The following is a 24,871-nucleotide window of genomic DNA, read 5'->3' as shown; positions in this document are numbered from 1 at the left end:
TGGGAACTAAAAATGAAATAATGGTGTGGAAGCTGCTGTTTTAGTATTGAAGGTGCTTAGGATTCAATATAAAGTTCATTAAGTTCATTAAGTACTGTGGGAATCTACCAATTCCTCAAAGAGCAGATCAGGCCTTTACACTTGACCAATTTTGCATACACAAGAAGGCCCAGTTGGACGCAGGAATTTAAAAGGAAAGATCTGCTTTCTTACATTTAGGTATCGTGTTACTTTGTGGTACAGAAGTGCAGCTGGAGTTGTTTGGGATACGTGAAAGGTCTGGGAATGCCTGCGGGAAAGGAATACCCAGGTATGTTCTGCCATCTAGTGGGCTTTGCTCAGAAGAGAAGCCTTTAAAACACGAGTTATGAAATTTAGAGAAAAGATTTCAGATTCCCAGCCTTCTCTAGTGGAAAAAATGAAAGATCTTTAGCAGCAGAAAATTTTCCACCTGGATTAGGTTAAGGAAAGTGTAGACTGCCTGATAAATCCCATCTGAGCCAGATACTCAACAATCCAGTTTCATTTTGAGATGTTTCAGTTTGTTTGGGTTTTATTTTCAATCTGACATTAAAATAGCCTTTTAAATCCTCTCAGTGACTGATTCAGGAGTCTCTATAGTGAATATATGAGCCTGTTGATTGGTGTTTTAATCTGGAAGTTGCTGCCCCACATTTCCAAGGGAAGCCAGTCACTGACAAAGTTGGATAAGGACATTTTCTAACTGTCTTGGTGGTTTGTTTCTAAGTACTATTGATTTTCCCCTCTGTGACAGAGAATGCTATTTCCTCCATTTTTTCCCAAGTGGCAATTTCCCATTTGCTCTGCAACCGTCTCTGAGGATAGCTCATGCTCCAAAACCACTGTGAAGTGCTACTACATCAAATATATAACACTTTATAAAGTACCACAACAAGAACCAAACATGTTCCCTGAAATCTCTGTCTGGAGCCTTTATTGTACCTGAGTCACTTCAGGGTTCAATTATGAAGGCATTTTAGAACCCCTTATTGGACATTTCAAGCTCCTAAACAGTACAGGAGGACCTTTTCAATCTCTGCCAACTATTTAAGCCTCTAGTGAGAGGCAATGAGGCTCAAAAGTAGCAACATAAGGAATTGCAAAGGAACACCAGCAATGTCAGGAAGTGTAAAGAAGATGCCCAACCCAGAACAAAAAAAAGCCTTTCCTCTTACTCCAAGCAGAATTCAACAGCCAGCTTTGACTTTACCAGATCCAGCCAATAATTGGAAATAGCTGCAGATGTATTTCTGTGGCAGGTTTGTATATTGAACTGGAGTTTATACTTCCCCAAATGAGCACAGGGCTTAACATCAGTCAGTGTATTTAGGAGATATTTTGACTTGCCAGAGTTTGCTCTCTTCTGCATTATAGAAATAAATCTGCTGTCGTCATCTTTGCAAGTCAAAAATAATAGCATTTGCCTTGAGTGAGAACATGGTATACACTGGCACACTTAACAAAAAGCAAGTGAGGAGGAGCTGAGGGTTTATTTACTTTGAGACCCTTAAATAGCTCATGAGAGCTCTGACTTGACTTTTTCTACCTTTATGTCTCAAATATAAATGTCAATTGAGTTGTCTGTCTGCTTTACATCTAACTAAAATTCCTACATTTGTTTAATTTTAGTAAATCCAGAAATAGAACATTACAGAAGACAGGGTTAGAATTGTTGGCCTGCTCATGTTTATTTGACTGTAAAGATATAAATCAACAGATTAATTCTCTTGCTAAGATGAGAAAAACCTTAATTTGAAACAGAACTGCCTTTAGACTTATATTGCTGTCTCAATTCATTCAGTTTGAAGGTTCACATTTTGGTCTTCAACGGTTTTAGAAGCTCAGTCCATTTGTAACACATTAATACCAAGGGAATTTAAATAATATCAAGGAGCATATTTTCCAAATGAATGAATAACCAAATATATTCCTTAAGTTACTGTCTCTGGGAAATGGAATAGCATTATGAGGTGCTTAAATACCTCATTCTTTACTTCAAATATAAGCCTAAGTTTGAGAAATTCAATATATGGTCTTACCTATTTTGCAAATATATCCTACTCAAGCAAACTCCATTTATTTTACCTCCTTCCTGAACTGTGCAATCTTTTTTATAGCCTTTTTCTCAATTCTGTAGTGTCACTGGGCTCCTAATTAGATAAACTGTTATTTTTCAAATGTATTTCTTCTGAAAAATCAGGCTACACATTTCTTATTAGACTTTTCCCTTGCTTTTATTTTACCCTCTGTTTGTTTCCCATTTTAACTCTGAAGTAGAATACAAATACAACATAATCCTCAATCTTCAGATAATCTGAGGCAAAACTAGCAACATTTAGATCCACATGTATAAATACTGTCTGGTACATCTGTGTACAGAATGTGTGCTTTCTACATTTTCTTTTCCCAAAAGAAATGTGTGAGCATTTTTTTTTTCTGAATCTTTTGAGTACTTTGAAGGCTCCTTACCTGGCTGGTAGACAGAGGGCTTTATGCTGGCAGTAGTAACAACTCTCATTTTTGAAGCAGCAGAAGGAGCAGGACTTTCACTGTAGCCTCCAGAAACTGGCATTGGTGTATATGACTGGACTGTGTTTCTAAAAGCAAAATGTAGGTGTGAACAACTTGATAAACAGCAAAAGTTAGTGATCATGAAGTCAGAGATCTGGCAACATCCAGAGAACTCCAAGAGGAACTGTCTGTGAGAAGTACAGAGAGAATGCTGAGAGATTCATCAGTCTTTGTCATTGCTAAGGAAGCCTTGGACAATTCTTTGGAAAGAAAAATTAGTCAAATAAGGATTTTAAATAATGGCAAGTTTGCTGTTGTTGTCATCATAGAAAATAGCTTGCTGAGGGAATATGATAAATTTGAAACTCTCAGTAACAAGGGATCAGACTTTACAAAGCTACATACAAAGTTTGTGTTTTCTGTTCCTCTGCAAACAAAAAGGCCTGGTCTTCTCTAAGATAAATCAATGAGTCATATCTGGACTTAAAAATACACTTGCTCAGCAAAATCATTACTAGCACAAATGCTAATTAGTATTTATATTTATATTACACTTATATTTCTATTACATATTTATATTATAGTATTGATATTTATAATTATAGTAGTAATATTTATAATTATAGATGTATATCTATATCATATTTATATTTATATTATATATTTATACTGTTATACTATTTTCAAAAATATTGAAGTGACTACTCTAAAAGTCACTCTAAGAGTAACTCTAAGAGTAAATATCTCTTTTCCCTATTTAGACTGAAAAATTTACATTAATTTTCCTATTGTTCAGATTCATCCTTCAGAAAAAAAACATACAATATGCAATACTATGATGCACTTTCTTCCAGTCCTAGAATAAAAACATTTTCTCAGGATTCCAAAAATCAGTAAGAAACAGTTTTTCCCCATCTTATGGATTGGATGGTGATTCTCAGTTTGATTACAGTAACAGATTACATAATATGCCTCTTCTATCTGCAGTTACTTGGGGTGATTCTGTTTGTAGTGCCTGTGTTTCACAGACTGCTAGAAGAGCATCACAGTCAAAGCAAGCAAGAGAGAATAAAGAAGTACAGAGAAGGGAAGCAACAGACAACAAGATGTGTGCAGGAAGAAAAACTTACTCACTACAGAATATCCTTCTTACTCACCCTGAAAACAGCTTTACTTGTTTTCTCCCTTCAGTGTCACTCCCCCTAGGAACTAGATCCCTATCTATTTGTGCTGACAGCTAACAAGTTATTTCCAAAGTGGGTTTGCCTAGAGGAAAACGTTTGTCAGCATATGAAAAGAAGAATCCATCTTTCCCAGACTACTGGTCCATCTTGACTTTACTTTCTTTAACAGTGGAAACAGATGCCATCTGGAGAAAACACGTTATAATCTTACATGGCAAACCCAGCAGATTTTTTTCCAGTACAGGTAAGAAACATTCTGAGGAATGGAAACTTTCAATTTTTAATTTTGAACAAAATAAACCTGTCCTCAATGTAGCTTTTTGCTGCTCTGACAGTGTTTCTACTACAGATTTAATTTGCACAGCATTGCTGCCTCAGGCTAATTTATTTTATTATGTAGCAAGACCTAGAAACTTAGCTATTGCTACAATGGCTATAGCTAATAATTTCTGTACCTAGTCTAGGGCTTAGGCCTGGATTTGTGTCCACTGTACCGTGAGTGAACAATAGTTTATCTCCAAGATAACTATTTTAGTGGGTCTGTATTCACTGTAAATTCTGTTGTGAACCCTGCTGTGCTTTTGTAACTGCCAAAGCTGTTCTAAGCACTGTCAAACTTTCTGGGGCTGTTCTTACCTGATCTGTTTCCTGATGATACCTCCTGTGAAGTGCCTAAGAAGGCACTGTGCTTGAGATCACTGGACAGAGGCCATTGCTCCTGCTATAGCACAGGGACAGGGACACTCTGGGCACTCTGGCTTCACCCACAGCTTTCAAAATGCCATCAGCTAAACACACCATCTGAACACTTGTCTTTGTTTTAAAATCTGATACTCAGGGTAAACTACACAGCTCAGTGCCCAATATTTACAATGTGAGTTAGAAGATTTTAAAATTATGTGTTGCACAGCCTGAATCTCAAAATGTCATCCAGTCAGGAAAGTCTACTCCCAGGTGCACAGATCCAATGGTAAGAAAGACTCATTCGGATTTCTCTTAATGCACAAAATAAACAAAAAAGTTCTGAACCAGATTAGTAATATTTAGACTGTCATGAAGAAAAATGGTTATTCAAAATTCAAGTGTTTCCCAAATATAATAACATAGTAAAACCATAGCACAGATTTCCTTGCGTTCAGGGAAATGAAGCTGAAAAAACCCCAAAACAACACCCCCCAACCCCCATTCACAGTATCAAAACCAAAGCAAAATTAAAAGTAGTACTGAATCCTTTTAGCCCATTTATATGTATATGATGCATAATAAATATAGTAAGAAAGATCAGAAAGCTTATCAAAGAGAAATAAAGTGTTATACTACATCATTAAAGGTTTAGTGAAATAAAAGACTTATCAGCATTTCTGCTGAAGAAATGGAAATGGCATGTGATTAAAAGAACAAAAAAAAAAAAAAGAAACAAGAAAGAAGAAAGAAGGAAATTAAGAAAGAATAAAAAGATGTTGTAAGGACCAAAGATGCTTTAATGGATCAAGAAGCACTGGCATCTCAAAAAGCAGTGAAAGCAACCCCATTGAATTTATCTGTAGCAGTCAATGGCATGTGACAGGCAGCAAATTAAATACCGGCTCTGAAAACTATTAGTTGTCAGGAAAAGAAAGAGTAAATATTTCTAAGCAGATAATTTTTATGTTAACGCTTCAGTAGATGCCTACTAGTAGCAATAAACTGGTTTGTTAAGTGCTTTTAAGGTAGAATAGCTGCACAAAACAGTTTTATACCTCTGCTTTGACTGGTAGCTGATGGAGGTGGAAGAATGCCGGTTGAAACTAAAATGAGACAAAAGTGGTATTTGAAAAAATATACAGAAAAGATAGGGATATCTTGCCCTAGCATGAACTTCCTATGAGCAAGAAGGGCTCTTAAACTAAAGCAAATAACACATACATATTTATCATCATATGAGTATTACATTACATTTTGTTTTCCTATTTAAGCTGGGAATCACAGTGAAACCTGAAGTGGTAACATAAGTCAATGAGCTGAGAGCTCCAGAAGTCTCATCTGATCCTGTTATTTGATTGTGGAACTCCAATTATTTTAATAGCAGAAAAAAAAAATAAATACAAGGGATTTTTTTCAGTATCATAAGTTTACGTTGCATCAAATCTGAAAAGCAAACCTTGAATAAACCAAAGGCCAAAGATCAGGGAAGTGCCCCAGCCTGTGAGGCAGCTCGGACAACCCCATGGAAAGGACAGGCTGGTGTAGTTGAAGCAGAAACATCAGCCCACCATGTTCAACTTTTGCCTTGCAGAACCTTTCTACTGGTACAGTCTTAGGTAAACAAGTAGATTCTTTTTTTTTTTTCCTTGGGGAAACAGTGTAATTTCAGAACATAAATGAGTCATTTATGCAAATACAGGAAGTACTTGAAAGCCTGCACAATGTATGATCTGAGAAACAAGAGGATTCAGAATGAACAGAGCTCCTGTCTGCAGGGCAGTGCAGGGCTACAGAGCATCAATCCCATCCCACAGGGGCACAGCCCACATTTCCCAGAGCCACCAAGAGTCTGCCTTATGCCAGTTATTTTCCTAACTTCTGGAGAAGAGTTTTTTTCCCTTTACCATGGACACAGTGCTTGGATTAAAATCTCCGGATCAGAAGCTACACTTGACTTTTAGAACCATAATTGTAAACTCTTTCCATTGTTTCTCCTGGTTTTGCATTCCCAGAGTGCTGTTGCATGGGGCACCCTGCTTTAACCCTCTGGATGGAATAACCCATCCCTGAAGAGCTTCAAGCTTTTTCAAAACTCTCCTGCTGTGCTTGCTTATTTTAAGTAAGATTGTAAGTGGAACAGATAAGTCAGATTTCACTGCAGATGTAAAAGAGTAACACAGTCTGTTAAAGATTAGTGATTTACTTCAAACACTCCTCTTCAGGAACATTATAAAGATTTTACTCATGTTAAGTGTTATGCATATGCTCACCAAAGCTAAGTCACTATAGAACAGGATCTACTAAAGTTTAAAATCAGATGTAATAGTTAAGGATATTGATCAAGAAATCCTCCTGCCTTTTCTTGGGGGATGTTTTTAAAGCATCCAAACGGAAAAAAAATCACCAAAAACTGGAATAATGGTGATAAAATCTCAGCCTCATCTACCCGAGGATATCCCCATCCTGTAAAACAGTGGTGTAATTAAGGTCATCCATATTCTTTTTTAAAATAAAATTATATTAAATGCTCAATACTCCTCTGGTATATGTTAAGCTAAAACTGGATTTTTAAGCCTGTATTTCGGCATGCTAAAGCATTGCTTGATTTCTAAATGAAAACTTCCAGATGGTCAAAAATTTGAATTATAAATCAATTTAGAAGCCAGTTTTAGTCCCTTACATTTGAATACACTAACTATAACACACAACACTTTTTAAAACAAACATGGAAGAAGTGCACCAAGATAAAGAACCTATTCCAGCTGCAAGACAGCCATCCAAAACCAACCAACCAAGCAGAGTTCACTTCTTCTACTTGATTATCAGGGAACCAAATTTTTACAGGTCCTACAAGTCTCTGATTTACCCTTCTGTGCCAAGACTTGCTGAAGCCAAGACAGTAACATTTGCCTGCTGGTAACAGGGAAGCAGATGACAGCATCACACTTGTGTCATCCACTGACAAAGCAGCAGTGTATAAAGGTGATATGCTGTAGATCTTTTCTATGTGGCCAAGTGCCAGCAAGAGGCCTTAGGAGTCTGATTAGAGCATTTCTTTTTGACATGGACAGATGTTTTTTCATAGATTCACAGACTCTTTGAGGTTGGATAGGCCTCAGGAAGAATCTGATCTAACCTGCTGAAATCAAGGCCAGCTCTGAGGTCAGACCAGGTTGCTCCATGTTTTAGCCAGTGATGTCTTGAAAACATTCAAGAGTGGAGACGCAGCCTCTCCAGGCAAGTCACTTCCTTTCAAAGGGGCAGGAAAAGCAGCAGTGGTCCATGTCAGTCTATTTCACTAATTTACTTTCAATTGAAATGCCTCAACATCTCAAAGTCATTTTTTTATCCTCTTTAGAATTTTGTTTTGCACTGATTAGTCCATGTTGGTACATAACTACAAATGAATTAATATGGTTTTGGGCCTCACACTGCTTCCCTTCTCCCATTAAATGCATATAAAATTTAAGGGAAATGGAAAAAAAGCTAAATCAAAAAATAGTATTACATCAGTCCTAAGAAAAACATGCAAGTATTGTCAGCAAGTACTGGTTTTAATAGATCTTTATACTAATTGATTAGCTGTTTATATGTAAATGATGCATAACTGCTGCTTAACTTGTCCCTGCCCATGGAACTAGATGATCTTTAAGATCCCTCCCAGTGCAATCCATTCTATGATTCCATTATTTCCAAGGCAGGAATGAAAATAAGCTCTTAGGAGAGATTTAGATGGGTCCTAAGACCCCTGTAGACTGGTGAAACATGAATAGATGTGCTCTGTCTGGACAGAGTAGTCATCAAAGCTTCTGTTTAATTTCATCTTCTGACTGATTTCAATCTTCAGCTGAAAGAATCCCTAAAATCAAGTACTTTCTGTAGCTCAGGAGAAATAATAGTTTTTGCATGCCAGTGTTTAATCAAACTCAAATATGCACAGTATTTATTGCTTGGAAAGCAATAAATCTTACCTGAGTAGACGGAGCTTCTTGAAACTAAAGTTACAATTGGTGTACTTCCACTCATCAGCAGTCAGTTTTATTCCTTATGTTTTATCAGTTCTATACTGGGATTACTTCCCCTATGTTAGTCCCAGGGCTGGAAACAGACAGGTTCACATCCGAAAACTAAAAACTCTTCTGATGTTTTGTTCTGTAGCTATTTCATTTTTGCATTGGTTTCAGTGATGTGAAGCCAACCAAACTGCTATTAAATACTTCTTGTGCCAAGCACTTAACTGTTCTGTGATTTTCTTGAGAAATACCATTGTACTTCATGCCTTCATTATACTCAATCCTTCAACTTGTGCCCTTTGTCAATTTCAAACATCACCTTTGGGTGATTCCTTACTATTTTTTAATATAAAGATAAGACACACATGGTTAATTACAATCTCAAATGTATTGCTGATTTAGTTTTTTATTATTTCTTAAGACTGTTCAAATTATGTTCAAATGAGTCTTGAAATCACCTACTTTTTCCTCTGTTAGTTGTAAAAGTGTTATGAAAGCAGTGAAAAGGCTTGGAAGTGAGGCAGTACAGCAGCATTCTCTCTCTCTAGTGATAAAAGATTGCTGTGATCCTGCATTTTCATCAAGAAAAAAAGTCCATAATTCTCACCCAGTGTCTCTAGACAAATATTTTCATTTCAGTATGGCAAAAGCAGCACAAACCAACCAAGTGAAACACCTGTGTTCTAACAGGACCTTGTGGTCACACATCCTACATCTAAAATGTAGCTGTTTCCTAGCTGGGTTGTCATGCAGAAGATAAGGAAGGGGCTGTTCTTTTAAACACTTGGTGCTTTTTCTCTCCCAATTCAATTCCTTCAGAAACTGAAAACCTCATGTCAGAGAGCATAATACAAAATCAAAACAAATTAGGTTAAAAGAAGAGAGCTTTACAGATATACCTAGACTGAGATGAGATAGCAGATGAAATAGTGGAAGCTGCTAATGACATGTTCTTGGGCCCATGGGAAGGCTTAGGCTGGGAAAGAGAGCTGGGGGCTGCAAGAACTCTGCAGAAGACACATAAAAGCATGAAAGCATGAACAAAATGATTTAACAGAGGCACAAATCATGGCATCAGAACCAAGCTCTGGCAGGATTCAGATCCAGGAAGACTGCTGCACAGTTACCAGGAACAGGTTTTCTGTAGCACACATCTGCAGACTTACAGACTAGCACAACCAAGCACAATCCTACAGAACACAAGGCAAAATGCACACATTATGGAAACATTTGAAAACCAGACTATCAATAATTAAGATAGACAATATTACAGGACAGGACTTTTGTCAATGATACATGCTTTTATCTGAAAGATCTGAAGATGTTTGAGTCTAAATACAAGATAAACATTTTACAATGCAAACAGTCCCAGATACAAGATTGTCCTGTCAAAACCAGAAGTAATTGGAACAATTAGTTTAGTAGAGGCATATTTTTGGTCTGGAGCAGATACTAGGTAATACATTTTCTTCATGCTATGGTTTCAACTGAGGGATAAAATTACTTAAACCTTACCAGTATTTTATGTGGAAAGTGCCTCTCAGGCAGTTCTGAATTTGAGCATAAGACTTTATTCAAACCTCCTTTGCTGTCTGGAATAAAACCACTGCATTCTGGTAGGCCATGGCTAGGTAAAAACTGACTAAAGTGAGAAACTAATTAGTTGCTATATATACATAATGCAAGTCAACTACCAAAATTAATTAAGAAATAGAGCCAAGAGAACGTTTCCAGTTCCATTTATACATACCTAAAATATGGTACATCTGAGGTCTCAACTAAAGGTGGTTTATATTACTGGAACTATGTTTTTCCTTGGACTTTAAAAGCATGCTAAAATAGACATCTTTTCAGAATATTCATGTAGCAAACCCCAAAGATAAAAGAATATTATGTACCAAAAAACACTTACTATCTCCAAAATTACTGTAATATAAGTGACAGCTGTATAAATCCCACACATTTCCTTACAAGCTGTCTGACAGTTTTTAATATACAACTGTAACTCCCACTCTGCTACAAGTGTTAGGAATGCATCTCCTTGAAACTTCTGCTCAAAGGCTAATTCTCATTAGGAAAAAAAGATCAGATAAATCTAATAGAAATGAATTGATTTAACTTACAGAGCAAGTCAATCATCAAGTGTCCACTATGCTTTACTGATATCTGCTGTGACACAGTAAGCTCAATCATGTGAGTAAATGACATTTTCTGATTTTCCATTTCTTGTCCTACTGCAGAAACACTATTAAAAGAATCTTCATTCACTGCAACTAATATGAGGAGTTGTTTTGGTTTTATTATAAGTGCTGTAAAAACATTTCTAATTTTAAGCCCAGACTTGCTTTCTGAAAATGAAGTTATTTTTAGGGCAGTTTTATTTTGCAAATTCTATGCAAACATGAACAACATATCACAAAATTGAAAAAAAAAAACCCACATCAAAAAAACCCCTAAAAAACCCACCCCCCCCCCCCCCCCAAATATATAAAAGCATATAAACCAGGTTACAGCTTTTCATACTACATTCTTAAGCTAAGAATGTGTATGCAGCATTTCCAAAGCCAGAGGGGTATAAAGCAATGGAGCATTACCTTTGGAAGGAGGATGAGAAAGACTCTTGCACTACTGAGGTGGTGGCTGGTGCTGCCATCAGGCTGGCTGTGTTTGGAGCAGCAGTAGCAGGCTGAGGTGCTGAAGCATGTGGTGCAGGAGCAGCAGAACTGGGAGCCACCGGGGCATGCTCAACAGGGGTACTAATTAGAGTTAAATTAAATAAAACAAGAAGCATCTTAAGAAGGCGTGCATTTACATGGAGAGCATAAAACCTACTATGTTTGAACCTGCAGCTGCAAACATAGTAGCTGGCTGGGTTACTGAGGGAAAAGCACAATTATGCAAAGAAAAAAAAGACATTTGTTCAGCCTTTTCCATTGTGCAGTTCAGACTGCAATGCAGTGCTGGTCCTGCTTGACTGAAATTTACCCCAGGTGTTAAAGAGCACTTCAGTCCTGCTCCCACTGATGCCAGTGGCAGGAAATGTGGCACACCCAGGACTGAAGTGGCGGTGAAGAGCCTTTCACAGTCTTGTGAATTCGTATAAATTCCATCAAATATATTGAAATGAATTATAATTAGTCTTGTATCCAGTGATGATTTAAGTAACCTGTTGAACTATTAATGTGTTCCATCACCTCCATCAAATTTGAGAATTACTCCTCTCTTACAGACAGACAAATGGAGCAAAGTTTACAGGTTTTTTTTTTTTAAATCAGGGCATCACTGTACATAGTTGTCTTGTCCACGAGCAATGGCCTAGAAGCATAATGGATATATGTCTACTTCTTTAGACTTATGTCATAAGTATATTGTCACATCTCTGTGTTCTTACAAATTACTCCTGTCAAGGTGCTGGAATTTGGTGATTCTCTTGCTCCAGGTACAAATACCCCAAATGCTCCTTCCTGAGCACAGCAAGTATCAAATAACAAAAAACCACATTTCCATAGCTGTTTCTTCAGCCAGCCTTAGCCCTCCAACTCTCTCTCAGCCTTTTTTCCTAAGCAGAATTACCATCCATTGTGCAAATTATTTCATATTCTCTTTTGCTTCTCAGAAGCAATGATTTGACAAGTTCTATTCCTCAGGACCCAGAATGAGTGTTTGGTACTTCTGAATTTGGGATATCCCTTGTTCTCCAACGGACTGTCCCGTTTCCCCTGTCCTTCACCTCCTCTTGTAGAGTTCAATAGTCTACATGATGGTGTCTTAATTCAGCTGAATGTTTTGTTTGATTAGCTGAAACAGAAGCTGGTTGTTATACCCACAAACCTCAAAGCTGAATGCAGCTCTCAACAAAAGCAGGAAATTGGTATTTTCTTCCTTATGGAGATTGATCTACAATTATGTACATAATAATTAAGTTCCTGAAAATAATAATCCAGTTTGCAATTCTGGATTTCAAATCCTTACACCTAGTTTTGGAACAGTTTTGCAGAAGTTCTTCCATAGTAATATGCATTTGAGAGTCAGATGATTTCTTCTATCCTGATGCATTTCGTGATGTAAGTTCTTCCAATTAACTAGCAGACTATCAATTTCACAGCCTATGTAGCAGAGTAGCTGTGTATTATCCACCACAGCTATTCTGGTACTGAATTCCAACACTGACATTTTCCCTGTGCCACAGTAGGTACCAGAATTAACCCGCTAAAAACTGTGGAGACACAGTTTTCATCTTACATACTTACATATCTTTGATTTGGCAAAGAAGAAAGGATTGAAACTATGCTGCACACAAAAATGGAACTTAATGTATGCGTTAAAAACAAACACAAACCAGGATTTCACTTATTTGGTCTATTTGCACTGATGTGAAAAGGAATCTGCTACAGATTTCAGAATATTCAAGACTTCGTATCTTGAAGAGAACAGTGAACTTAATTAATTGCAATTTCATTTTAACAATCTACAAAATAATTAAAATACATGTTCACTGAATATGATAAACACTGAAAAGAAAGTAAAAGAACCCAATCCATATGTGTGCACCTGTGTGGAGACATACATGAACAGAACGAACCCATATAAATAAAATAAAACCAAATATACTAGAATACCTTTTCAAGTTTAAAAGAAATAAAAAAAAATTTTATCTTGCACAGTGTTTGTAATATTTCTTTTTATGTGATTAAAATGTCATGTGATTAAAATGTTGCTTACCTTCCTTCACGGTCGCATATGTTAATTATCAGAACAAGGAATTGGAATAAATATAAGTCAGGTGGATATAACCATAAAAATCAGAGTGGTTTGGTTCATGCAGTTGATAACATTCTCAAAGCAGTTTTATAGAACGAGCTCAAGACTGACTTGACTGGTCTTAACTTAGCAACTATAAATTTTACATAATTTTATCTATATTGTCAAATACAATAGCCAAACTGGGTTTTTTTTACTCCTCCTTTCTAGTCTTTCAGTCCAATTTTCATTTTAGTTATTCAAGAACAGAAGAATTTCAAGACCTGATAAATGTTGAGTGGTGCTTTATAAAAAAGATCATCTAATGCAACAGCTTCATTATGACATGTTATAGAATGTTTTTTGGTTGGTTGGTTGGTTTTTAAATACAGTAATTTTGTAGACTTTAAATCTTTACAGTACTTTGCATTTTAAAAGACACTGAAAAAATCAAACATCTTCATATTTGTGGTAACAAACATAAAAGTAAGTTAGGTAGATGAAAACAAACACACATTTCTTCTCAGCTGATTTTCACTCATGAAAAGGAACACAGATCAGTAGAGGTTAAGAAGATAATAATGGTTAACAACCATAATGAGAACACAGCAACAAATGCACTATAACACTTAAAATATAACACTTTTTCTCTTAGTGAAGTCCTAAGTTCTGAGACTTTCTATCCCAATAACATGGAGTGGATGATTAAAACAGCACTTAGTCTCCTTTATGTAATGCATGAAGGTTTTTGTGTTTCTAATCCTCCAACAGATCACTTGCAAAGAATCAAAAATACAGAGAACCAAAACTAAAATGGATATGAAAAAAATATCTGTTATCGCATCATTCGTAGAAAAAAAAGTATTTTTCCCAGAGCAAGTATTTGGAGAAAGCTGTAATGTGGAAGGATTTAACATTTGAATATGGGAATGTTTGTGGAATCCAGTAAAAATACAGAAATTTCAGCTGCTGCTTCTCTGCTCAAGATGCTTAATGACTTGTCTCTGTACTGTAGTCGTGATCCTACGAGAGCCACTGAAAATGTAACACCCACATGAACCAGAAGCTGCTGGAAATTGGAAGAACTGGAATGTCTTCCTTTGTGGCAGTGGGCATTTCCATCTGAAGGAGTTAGAGGTTGTTATTACCAAACCATTGCAAAGCTCCAAACCGGGTCAGTTATGCAGTTACACGGCACAGTGTACCTTTGGTTACTGGATGAAGCAAGAGGGGCTTTCTGGCCAACACCGGCCTCCCCCTGGCTTGTACCTGCTCCAAGCCTCACAGACCCCTTGGAGGCCACTGGCTGAGCATTGGCAGTGTTGGCATCCCTGGTGGATGACTTAGGAGGATGCCAAATACTCGAGGTCACATACTGGGGCGCATGCGCGGTACCTGTAGGCCTGGGTAACAGAGATTACAAGGGTGTTTGTAAATGAGGCATTTCCTAGGTAATAGCAGGGGTTTGAGGAACAGACAGAATTCCAGCCACAGGTGGAGCTGGAGATCATAATGACAATGCAGATGAATCTTGATAGTTCGTTGGTTAATTGATTACTGCTTAAGACCAGGAAAGGCTTGACAAATTAAAAAAGGTACCTTGTGTTAAATCTGGAAATCATATTGCTATGAATATCAAAATAAGCAGAGCTGTGATGGTAATGGAGGTGAAGAAAGGCTGTGGTATGACAGATCACACAAAATTAAGGCAACATAGGAGGACAATAACACCAGTCATATATCAGAAAATGTCCCTGGCAAAATAAAATAACAGTTAAAAGAAAAGATTTCAGTGAAGCAGCTGCATAGTCCTATAAATGGTTTTACACAAATGAAACTGCTGGTGAAGTTCTAACATGTGTTGCTTGTTCTTTACAATTTAATTTATATTCAGGAATCAAGGGGTTTATTTCCTTTCTTTTTTAATTATTAATTTAAAAATAAAAACCAATTTTCCCAACTGTTCAAGTGCCAGTTGCCATTGCTTCTGTCATTATTAACAAATAATGCTTGCACTCAGATATTAACTCTATGCAACCTTCGTTCAAATATAAGCAGTCTTAAAAAAAAAACAAACAAACCAAAATAAAAAGTGGTTGCATATCACTGAGGCAGGAATCAAAAACAAAGAGAAAAGCAGTAGTATAAAATTCTTTTAATGACTAACTACTAAGAAGCCTGTCTTTGCTCCATTAAACAACTGGTCAGATTCACTCAAGAAGTACCTGTGTATCAGTACTTGGGGTTTTAATAAATGAACTGGAAAACAACATTTCTATACTTATCTGCAAAATTCTGAGATCCTTTGGGAGAAAACAACTTGACATGAAAGAACTTACAGAGGGACTGTTTTGAACCTCACAACCCACTGAGTATCAATCAAGATCTGACATACATATGTCCTTAAAAAGATAATCTTATTTAGATTTTAAAAACATCTTGAATGGTCTAGACAAAGTTTAAAATGGAAATTGTTCTTAAAACTCCATCACAAACTCACACTACTCCATTTCAAGAATATTTGATTTAAAACCTCTTATTTTTCAGGTTTATAAGTTTTGAGAAACACAATCCCCACCTGTTCCACATCACAGTGCATGAGAAAGAAATGCCTGATGAACCCACTTAGCTGAAGCCTCTACTTTCATCATCTGCTCAAACAGTATACAAATTTCATGTTTTTGAGGTAAGAACAATATGGAGGAAGTGAAGATACACTCTTAACAGGAAGTAAATCAAACACAGCAAACATTACCTGTTTTCTGATGCTGCTGCAAGGTTTTCCTTGTCTCTGTGAAAGGAGGGGATACAGTATGAAATAACTGCAATTGCCAGCAATGGCAAAAAAACCCCACCCAAAACAACCAGGGAAGAAGAATATGGGTTGGGTTGGGGAGAAATGTTTGGTTGCAAAAAGCATCCTAGAGTGGTTGCTCGTAAATACAGCTGTGAGAAACCTCTTCAGCTTTCCAGGTGAAACCACCAGACATATAAGTTTGCTGTATGCCTCTTATCACTTGCAAACAACTTTGTTTCAATAAGAAAATAAAAGGAAAATTAACAGTTACAAATGAGACATTGTACTTGTGTATACAATTTCAGGAATAGTTTTGACTTTAATAAGTTTCCTTAAAAAAAATAATTCAATAATATTCTAGCAGAACATGTTTGGATGCCAAATACAAGCAGTAAAAATAATCAGAGTTGGGCAGTCCTCATGGACCCAATATTTTGAAGTGATCAGCACTGAAATGGTTAACAAAGACTTACACAAAAAGGATTTCTTATGCCTGGCATCACTTAAAAATTCTCTTCCCTATCCAAATACTAGTTTTCTCAACCTAAATTGGATTACAGACAATTCCTTCAACTGGAAGTCATTCCTTTGTTGAGGTGAGGATTCAGTCAGCCTCAGAACTGGGCTGTCATTCTGTAAATGCACATACACACTTAAAAAATAACTGATCTGTTTGAATGCCAGCAACTGTTTATCTGTAAGAAGTTAAGACACAAGTAATTTCATAAAGAATAGAATCCATTAGCCTTAAACACCTAAGTTTGAAATCCAGTTAGTTAAGTAATTGAGATAGTCTCACTATTTAGCAATTCAATGGGTGATCGCATCCCTTCTGCTTTAAGGAACTGTGCTGAAATTTCAACAGGTTTAAAGCTGAAATATGCCAAATGAGAACACTTTTCTTAAGTGGCATGTAAAATTACAAACCACAAAGCAAATGTCCTTATTTACCCAACTGAACCTTCTTCCTGAAGCACCCTTTGAAAAAAAAAAAAAAAAAAAAAAGAATACAATCACTTCTTTGTATGGATTTGCTGGGCTCCAATCATTAATTTACATTATGTTTGGAAGGCCATTCTTAATATTTTCCACATTATTATCAGTATTGTGTTTATGTACTTATACATTAACACATATATGTACAGTCACATATTCTTTCCTTAGTTCAGTTCCAAGAAAGTTATAAAAACCAATCCAGTTAAGATCAGCAAAGGCTTGGACATAGGTGTTCTCTACGGATTTTTAAAACCTCTAACTAAAATGTAGCCCTAAAATGAATTGAAGCCAGATTTTGAAATCCAGAAGTTGGTAAATGCCCCTCATATGTGTCTGTATGAATAAGATGTTCCTGTGGTCAGAAGAGCCTGCCTTGAACAGAAATCCCCCAGCGAGGTCGATGGCTCACCACTCTGAAGCAATGAGAAACCAAACACTGTCCTTATGGTAACCAAGCTGTGAGTTCACTGCAATGCCAGCTATCAAACAAGATGCAGGAGGATGGATTAGAGACTGGGCAGGTGTGGGAAGTGTTAATTTACCAAGAGCCATAATCATGCAACAATGTTAAGGAACACAGTCAGGGCCTGGAAACAGAATACAGCACTATTTATCTCCAGTGTTGCCAAATGCTCTATGAGAAATTACCGCCAAGACCAAAAGGCAGGCAGTTGAGGTCAGGCTGAAGCAGTGCTAAGCCTCTGTTGTTACAATTAATGTAATTAATCCTAACTTTTCTGCTCCAATGGTTGTGGCTACACTGAACAAGGCAAAAAAAAAAGTCACTTGACTCAAGGTCACTTTGAGGTTGGTATTTCACAAAAGCTTTTTCCCCAAGTGTACAATATTGGATAATGTTGAGTGATGATAGCAGGGGAGTTGTGAAGGTTAAAACAGAGAGAGAAGTATAGTAAAAATACTTCCACAGAATAAAACAAATGAAAAGGCAGAGAGTAAAGGGGAAAATGAGTTCAAAGGCACATAACACTTCATGGTTTTGCTTCGAGGACCTATTTCTCTTCCCAGTCAATAGGAGTAATTCCCATTTGGCTACCAAGAAGAAAGGCTCAAGATCAGATGTGCCTCTGACTGGCAATACTTGCATTTTAAGGAACCGACGACTGGATTTCTGACCTTTACAACCAAAACATTTTTTGCTAACTAAATGCAGAAATAACTTTACTTTTGAGCCAAATACATCCCTCGGGCAGGCTCAGTAAAGTCAATACCTTCACAACATGAAAGAATTTGGCTCAGAATACTATGAGCTGTTTGTACCTCTGTCTACACAGGCTGCTGCAATAACTGACAGTAGTGAATAACAGTTTTGAGCTATCTGGGAGAGATTTAAAATTACCGTGGGGGATTTTTTTTGGTCTGCTGTTGTTATTAGTCCCCACTGAAATGGCTTTTGATAGAAGGGCCTCAGACAATGACTGTTCTGAGAGAACAGTGCAACTCCCACAGATTTCATTAAATGTTGGACTTGTATTTCAGACAAGACCTATTTATGCAATATACTGTCTTCCCAATTCCACAGAACATTATACAGTAGAAATCAAGAAATGTTTTCTTCTTATAAAATATGCTACATGATATGGTGCTAAAGGCAGAGTGAAATGATAGAAATAGATAGAAATCCCACACACCAACAAGAATCAGAATACTTTGAGTAACAGAAATCAAAATTAATTTGCAAGCCAAGCTTGTGTGTGCTATTGGACCCTAAAAATAGCCTAGAGAATCATCAGAATTTTCAATAAATGAGTAGGTTAAATCTGAACTCTTTGTACAGGACATTGGAATGCTTTTCCATTTTACTTTATTTTTGGGAACCAAATGCAAAAGATTCCCCAACATGTACATGTAGCAGGCAAGCTGAAATGTGGAGATGGTGCACCTTCCATCTACCTTCTTCTTACATAGTAACAGATCTAGACTCTCTCTCTTGAAAAGCTCTGCTCTGTTCCCCTAAAATGTGGAGACAGAATCATATGATGTGCAATGAAGACCTGGTGACATAAGAAACATGAGGTGTCCTGAGGGACCACATGGTCCTTCAACTGCTCTTTCAGTACTGAAGCAAAAAGTGAATATTCTAATTGAGTTTTTTCTCTCTACTCTTGTGGGGCAAGACTATTTTTCTAATTTTACAAATGAGAGTCTAAAACTTAATAGATTTGTTCGTGGTCTAAAAGGAAGTCCACAGCCGTGTAAAGAACTGAAAAAAGCTCTCCCAAACCCCAGCTGAGTATTTAAAATATCAGTTCACTCTCTTTAATGAGGTATTATAGATTTGAAAATAAATACATCTGTTCAGTTCATCAGTATTTTACTGTATTGAGAACCCAATATAGTCTTCTACCGAGTCTGATAGATATACAATCTTTTTCCAAAGGGGAAATAAACATACAGATTATTAGGTTATTTATTGAAATTAAAAATTCTGTTTTTCTGGTAGCGTAGTGTGGATTTGCAGGACTAATCAGACTTATAACTTTCATCCTAGCACGTAATTATATTTATATAAGCATATTTGCCTACAAATAACATTTCCTTTTAAGAAGTAAAACTAACAAAGTGATTTAAAAGAAATTCTTACTGGGTGTCTACGAGTAAAGTTGTGTGAAAGCTATTCTATAATTGCCTTCCAAACATTTTTTGTCTTGAAGGCATGAGACACTGACACTTGGAAACTGGACACTGAGCTAGATTAACTGCTGCTCTGATCCATTGAGGCTATTTCTACCTTTCTGTATTTGCAGCTGAGAATTTTTCCATGGTCAGATGACTTTTGAGATTGCTTGCTTCCCCCCCCCCACCCCCCCCATGCTATATTCCTGTTATTTTAACAAAGACACCAGAAGACAAACAAAGAAATGACAGGCAGTTAACTGGAGAGGACAGAAGAGGACTATCATGCTGGTTTAGTTAACACTTCAGCTTGGGATCACAAAAAGGGGGAAAAGGGCTAGTCTCTCTTTTTCAGCCACTGTAGTTAAGAATGTGAGCAGCCCACGCCAAAACAATTGCAATATATCCTACTATGTTTGCTTTCCAAAAGAGGGAAATACTTTTCTCACAGGGGTTTCATGGTTTGTGCAGACAGTGCCACAGAAGAGAAGAAGCATTATCATAGATTCAGTAGAAAACAACCAGCAGCTTGTTGTCAACACATAGTATGGAACTCAATCAAAGCAGCTCGCTAAAATCCAAGCCAATCCCTCCTGTGAATGCATTTTAGTGGCATCTACAGGTTTGCTGTTAAATTTGACAGGCACAGAATAAATGCAGCTGGACATACAGCAGCATTAGTGTTGGGGAAAGATAAGGTAACTCTTGCCCAAGGTTTACATCATGATATTTGGCATATGAACTACAATTTTAAATTTAATCTTATTGGTAAATACATCACTTTAGCAAGAACAAAGACTGCACAATTTTGAGCATGTGTAGCAATTGGAGCTGGGATTTAATTCAGATAATTATTCCCTATCTTGGCCTTAAGAGTGCAATTGAATTTAATTGAATGTTTTCCTGTAGCTTTCTATAGCCCCACGGTAAAGTGCAGGGATCTGCCACCAGGTACCTGAGCAAAGGATCCAAACTCTCAGGCTGTGTTCCTGACCACTACCGACAAAACCAATGGACAACAAGTTTGGGCTTTGTATGCCAGGAAACGATTCCCCTCTCACTGAAATGCTCTTTCTCATCGTGACTTCACTTTTCTCCATAGAAGCTGCGGGAAGAACAAGAACTCAGAGGTCACTTTCAGGGGGTTGTTTTTTAGACCTACTTTTTAATTTGTGCACATTGCTGATATGAAAATTCATACTTCCTCTACATGGCATTAAGCTAAGTTTGAAGCTGCCCCTGAAACCCAGCAACGTGTCTGTGCTGTTCAGTTCCTGAATCAATTATCTAAGAGGTATGAATTAGAATGGTTGTCATTTTTTCAGAATGTGGATTAAATTTTATTTCATAAACTCTCTCAAGGATTTTCTTACCTTCCCTCTCTCTCATTTGTAATCATATAACATTCTGGGTCAGCTACAACAAAAAATCTTACATGGAAATGAACTATTAGGAAGTTATTAGTATTTAGGGTAATTTTGCTGACATTAATGCAATTTAGAAGCAGAATAAAAGGAAGCAGTGCCAGTGCTGTGCTCCAGCTCACCCTAAGCAAAGCTGTGAGCCAGGCTGATGATCCACAGACCCCAGCTGAGTGCCTCTGAGTTAGAATGCTTGTTGGAAAATCTGCTGCATGTTAGAACTACTTTTCCCTTTTTGGACTGAGCAGTCAGAGAGAAAGGCAGCACTGGTGTCTTGGTTAGCCACCTGCATCAGCTGAAGGATGCATATTAAAAATTTTAAAGGTTGCACAGTAAAAATGAAAGTTAATGTTCATTTCTGGTCATGCAAAGGTTACATGGTGGACAGGAATGTGCAGGAGACTGAGGTGGCAAAGGTAAGATGCTACACATAGGTCAGTACACCCACACCCAAAGTTTGATTCCAGCTTTAACAGGCTCTGTTAGCTTATGCATTACTTTCTTTACGAACTGTTTTGAGAAAAGTTTCATGGTATTTTCTAATTCCATTTGGAGGCTTCACTCTTTCGATTTTAAGTGGGTACATTGAAGTGGATACACTGTACCTTACACTGTACTTTACACTGTCTTTGACCAATTTATTCTACAGGGAACTGACTTGGAAACAAGGGATTTACTATGCCCTAATAATTTTTTTCCTGTAGAACTTCCAGAAATAATTAGAGGAAAAAAGCCTTTATATTTGATCAATTTGCTCTCCTGATTTCACTCAAGATTCCATGGAGACAAGTGAGTTATTTCACTGTTCCTACACTTTTGTCACTCTTCAGGTGTTAAAAGGTAAGCGGGGATTGGAAGATATTAAATTGATGTGCTTATTAATTTTTTGTTATGTTCCTTAAGTGGGAAATCTACCTAGAGAAGTCTGCTTTATTTCACAAGCTATTGTGGAAAGATAAGCCATGTCTTTCAAAAGTAGCAATTCTGGTAATTTGAGAAGCAGATAGGAGGTTTTTGGCAATTGGGCAATGTTAATCATTGGAAATTTTGGCCAACAAAGGAAGGAAATCAAGATACCTTAGTTTGTCTTAGTGGTGTCAGATGGCTTTGATTAGCAGCCATAGAACAAGGATGTTTTTGGGCTTGAGAGCAAGTTTCAGTCAATTAATTTTCGTGTATTCTGCAGAAAGCTGTCAACTAAAGGCAAACTAATTAAATGAAGTAATTATCTGGTAATACCATGCACCATACCAAAATTGTGGCTTTTTAACTTTGCAAACTCAAATTTGTGTAAGGATCCACTTAAGTTTCTGATACATATAATGGTAATCCCAGTCACTGAAGCTCATGGTAGACACAGCTAAAGAAGCTACAACATCAACTCAGCTCCTGCGGGAACCAGAGTGCACAAGTGAAAAACTGGTGTCACTTCTTCTGCCTCTGAGGAAGGCTTCAGAAAGCTCTGTGATGTTGGACTTTTCAAAAGAGATAAAGTAGCCCCAGAAATACTTGTTCCTTGCTCTGGAAGATATACTTAACCCAGTTGTGCATAACGAGAGAGAAACTGCAATGAAGTGACCTCTGTATTACTTAGCAAAAACATACTGTCCTTCCTGTGCAGGCAGGCATGAGGAGAGGGAGGCAAGGGAAGGAGCCACAGAACCTTCCTCCTTTTGTCCTTTTGTCATGCATGAAAGGCACAGAGGCCAAGGTGTCACACCTGCTCTCCTAAAGCCACACTGCAGCCACGTCCCATCAGCACACACTGCATGCAGTCAGTGCCTCTGCTGCAAACTGAGCACTGCAGGAGGTCAGGGGGCTGCTGGAGCAGAAGGCAGGGCAGCAGGATTCAGGAAACAGGTTAGTTCAGTTCAAACAGCCTTGTACCACAGCAGAAAAGGAGCATGTCCCTGGTGCCATAACCAGACAAGCAGATTTACCTGGAAGGCCTTTTGGTTTTGATTTCCTACTGGCATCAGCTCTGCTGTGTCTTCATTAAATGCTTATTACACTACGCTTTACTGGCAATATTGGGAAGGGCAGGGGGTGCACATGACTACCCACATCCTGTGTTTTACTTTATTTTTGGCATGGAGGTTATTTAGAAGACAGCATTGTCACCAACCATTGTCCTCTGCTCAGCAGAGCCGTCACAGGTCAAAATATACTCAGCATGGGACAGATACACCTGCCTATCATCAGTGCTGGTTTAAAGAATTACAGGACTCATCGAGTCTTCAATCAGGAACCTATTTTAAGCCTCACTGTCATTAATTGTGAGTGATTTTCCTGTGTGAGACAGCAGACTTCTGCAAGTGCTTAGGAAACACTGCAAGATAGGGTTGGTCACTCAGAAGTCACATAGAGTGAGATAAGCCTGAACATACTAAAATATAATAGGCTAGGCTTGCCCTTTCACTTGAACAAATCTACTGGTTTTTTTTCCGAAGATTTAATGCTTTTTAATCAGGCCCAGGTTTGTTCCTCTAACTAGCAATGATATGCAGTAGAGTGAAAAATCCAGGCCAATTTCTCTGCCTTACAGACAAAGTCTGCCCCCTCCTCAGGAAGCAAAAACAAGGCCTCTTCAGAGCTACACAAAAAAGATCCATAACATTAATTTTCTGGACTTGAAGATCACCATGACAACATGAAAGAAGATCTTTGAGGAGTAAGAGTTGAGGAATTACTAGTCTAAATATAAAAAAGAAATGACATAGAAATACTTGATTGACAGTTTTAACACAAAAAGTCCATCACTTGTGAGATTTTTTAAAAGGAATTGGACTAAGCAGTTGAAATATGCTGTAGTAAAAATCTTGCTGTAAGGATTAATGAAGGCACCTTCACAAAGGGTCTTTAACATTGCAGCAGTTCTAAAAGCTGCCACATATTCAAGTTTTTTTCCTATTGCTTTTTTTTCTCCATGTAACTGCATAAAGAATTGACATTCTACAAGCTTGGAGAATATTAGATTCAATTTTTTATCCTATAGAAAAGAGGATTAAAACTATTGCCCTATATGATTACATGGTTTATATGCACTTAATTTACATCATTAAAATACCTTTCAAAATAACACTAAGTGTAAACATTGAGATATAATCTAGACATTTTCATTCTAACACATGCACTAGAACTCTTGGAAATGACTAGTATCTGTATTATATTCATAAAACATTAAGGATACACAATTGTTGTTACCATGTAGAGACTGTATTACTACTTACTCATAAAAACATCTAATTTGGTTGAAAATTAGAACTGGAAGATTATTTTACTTAGGTACATTTTATGTTTATGAAAATAATCGTAATTGCCTATTGATATTTTAAATGCTATCAAAATTTCCCATACATAAGTAAAATTCACTACCACTTTGGTTCACCAAAGGTTGCTCCTGGCAACAATCAGGAAAAGTTAAAATGTTGCTCTTATTTCATGCAGTGATGCTGATTTACCATAGGTACTAATAAGATAGTGTGATCAGAATCTGTTTGTGTTCCCGGAAAATATAAATCCATGTTGTGAATTAAGTAGCATGTCCTGAAGAGCTCTGGTATTTAGCTAAGAAAAGTGAAATGCATTTTAAAAGGAATTAGTGCTTATGTACTCTTAAGTAATAGTGAAGAATTAGGTTTTTTATATATGTATGATAATCCTTTAAACACTTCAGTATTTGGTTGATTCATGCAAAATTCTCCATGAACAGTAGCTTTTCCTTATTTCTATAATGCAGAAAAAAATTTGGTTCTTGTACGAGCTGCTGAAACAAATTTGGAAGCAGCAAAAAGTGTAATAGTTTCAATCTGATCTCATGCACTAATCCCTTTGATTGGAATTACTGCTACCAGATAAAGGTACCTAACT

General features: G+C 37.1%; 1 protein-coding gene across 8 annotated transcripts in view; it reads right to left on the bottom strand.

Moving 5' to 3' along the window:
* Nucleotides 1-24,871, bottom strand: part of LDB3 (LIM domain binding 3) — a 115,642-nt gene that overhangs the window by 14,154 nt on the left and 76,617 nt on the right. For 3 of the 8 annotated variants that reach the window (XM_041405068.1, XM_041405067.1, XM_041405072.1), the window contains 4 exons: nt 15,909-15,944; nt 14,359-14,556; nt 11,008-11,169; nt 2,491-2,618 (listed from right to left, as the gene is read on the bottom strand). In XM_041405068.1, the coding sequence (XP_041261002.1) occupies nt 2,491-2,618; nt 11,008-11,169; nt 14,359-14,556; nt 15,909-15,944 (524 nt within the window). Of the gene's footprint in view, nt 1-2,490; nt 2,619-5,455; nt 5,504-9,312; nt 9,421-11,007; nt 11,170-14,358; nt 14,557-15,908; nt 15,945-24,871 lie in introns of all 8 variants that reach the window. The other 5 variants (XM_041405073.1, XM_041405075.1, XM_041405069.1 and 2 more) reach the window with 4 other exon arrangements.

The sequence above is a fragment of the Onychostruthus taczanowskii genome, unplaced genomic scaffold (genome assembly GCF_017590055.1).
Source record: "Onychostruthus taczanowskii isolate IOZ18803 unplaced genomic scaffold, ASM1759005v1 scaffold22, whole genome shotgun sequence".
In the NCBI taxonomy this organism is placed as follows: Eukaryota; Metazoa; Chordata; class Aves; order Passeriformes; family Passeridae; genus Onychostruthus; species Onychostruthus taczanowskii.
Note: the sequence above shows the minus strand (reverse complement) of the source record. Positions and strands in the feature narration are given on the sequence as shown.